This window comes from Corapipo altera, unplaced genomic scaffold (genome assembly GCF_003945725.1).
Source record: "Corapipo altera isolate COAL_440 unplaced genomic scaffold, ASM394572v1 39249, whole genome shotgun sequence".
Lineage (NCBI taxonomy): Eukaryota > Metazoa > Chordata > Aves > Passeriformes > Pipridae > Corapipo > Corapipo altera.
The window spans coordinates 1-1,899 of NW_020888259.1; the positions used below are offsets into that span (position 1 = coordinate 1).

Genomic DNA, 1,899 nt, shown 5'->3' on the forward strand with positions numbered 1-1,899 from the left:
GGAGCTGCAGCTCCTGCACTTCTGGCTCTTCCTGGCCATCTCCCTGGCTGCCCTCCTGGCCAACGGCCTCATCCTCAGCGCCGTAGCCTGCGACCACCACCTGCACACCCCCATGGGCTTCTTCCTGCTCAACCTCTCCCTCACAGACCTGGGCTGCATCTGCACCACTGTCCCCAAAGCCATGCACAATTCCCTCTGGGACACCAAAACCATTACCTACCACGGATGTGCTGCACAGCTCTTTTTCTTTGCCTTCTTCATGTCAGTAGAGTTTTCCCTCCTGACCATCATGTGCTACGACCGCTACGTTGCCATCTGCAAACCCCTGCACTACGGGACCCTCCTGGGCAGCAGAGCTTGTGCCCACATGGCAGCAGCTGCCTGGGCCACTGGCTTTCTCTATTCTCTGCTGCACACAGCCAATACATTTTCCCTGCCCCTGTGCCAGGGCAATGCCTTGGGCCAGTTCTTCTGTGAAATCCCACACATCCTCAAACTCTCCTGCTCACACTCAGGCTACCTCAGGGAAATTGGGCTCATTGGAGTTGGTACCTGTTTCTGTTTTGGTTGTTTCATTTTCATTGTTTTCTCCTATGTGCAGATCTTCAGGGCTGTGCTGAAGATCCCCTCTGAGCAGGGACGGCACAAAGCCTTTTCCACGTGCCTCCCTCACCTGGCTGTGGTCTCCTTGTTTAGCAGCACTGCCTTATTTGCCAACCTCAAGTCCCCCTCCATCTCCTCCCCATCCCTGGATCTGGCCCTGTCACTTCTGTACTCTGTGGTTCCTCCAGCACTGAACCCCTTCATCTACAGCCTCAGGAATCAGGACCTCAAGGATACCCTGAGAAAAATGATGACTGAATCTTTTTCAGGAGCAATAAAGTGCCTGTTTTCTGGTGCATAGCATTCAGAATGGGACTCCTTCATGGCCCAACCTTCCTGCTCAGGTTTTCCTTGGAGGTCATCGGGTTCTTCTGGCAATAATTTTCTGTGCAATTAAATATTATTATACATCTGCATTCGAATTTAGTGTCTACCCATTGAATTTGACCCAGACAGGTATAAATGATGAATTGTTCTCTCTGAGTATTTAAACAAAATAAAGGACACTGCAGTGCCTGCTTTGTCCAAGACCCTTCTTCTCAGATGTTCCTAAAGGACAGCACACTGCAGGACAGGGTGTATTTGCAAACGGGAAGGGGACAATAATCCCAGCCCAGCAGCACTGCCAGGGAGCAGCAGTGCTTGGTCTTTGCAGAGCTGCTCTCTTGCCACTTCCACACTGTCCTCCTGAACCCCTTTCTCGCTGTAAGGCCTGAGTGCTCTCTGAGCACAGTCCTGGGGGCTGGAAGCCCTTGGAGCTCAGGCAGGGACAGGCCCTGAGAACTTCTGAAGCAGAGCTGGGCTCCCTTCCAACATCTTCAGGATACTGTGGGATCTTCTGAGGCCACTGCATGTACTGGGTCTCTTCTCCTGTGACCTTGCTCCAGGGCTGGAACTCTCCTGCAGTGTCACCAGGACACTCCTGCTCTCTGCTTTCCAGGTTTCCTTTTCAGATCCAGTCTTGCCCTCCTGTTCCCAGGGACATCCTGGGAGTGCTTCAGAGCTGCCATCCTGAGGCAGTTCCTGCCCAGCGTGGGCAGGCACAAGGTCTCTCCACCTGCTCCTCTCCCCTCCCCAGTGCCACTGTTTTCTGCAGCCTCCTCATCCTCACCCAGCACAGCCCTCCTGGCACAGTTGGACACAGCCCTTGTTCTACCCCCTCCTCAGGCACCTGCCCAACCCCCTCAGCTCCAACCTGATGGCCAGAAACCTTCAGGGCAGGGAGGCACTGGGCAAAATGCTGAGGGAACCTTTCAGCTGCACTCAAATCCAACTGGAGGGGTTGGCCTCGAGGAA

At 54.0% G+C, this 1,899-nt stretch overlaps 1 protein-coding gene across 1 annotated transcript; it reads left to right on the top strand.

The window, feature by feature from the left end:
* The first annotated feature begins 181 nt into the window (after nucleotides 1-181).
* On the top strand, nucleotides 182-913 carry LOC113941908 (olfactory receptor 14J1-like). Its single transcript, XM_027633044.1, has one exon. It carries the CDS (start codon nucleotides 182-184, stop codon nucleotides 902-904), a length of 723 nt encoding a protein of 240 aa, XP_027488845.1. The 3' UTR covers nucleotides 905-913.
* The last annotated feature ends 986 nt before the right edge of the window (nucleotides 914-1,899 follow it).

Excerpts from the sequence above, each read along its gene's own strand:
- LOC113941908 (XM_027633044.1), top strand. The coding sequence starts at position 182 with ATGCACAATTCCCTCTGGGACACCAAAACCATTACCTACCACGGATGT.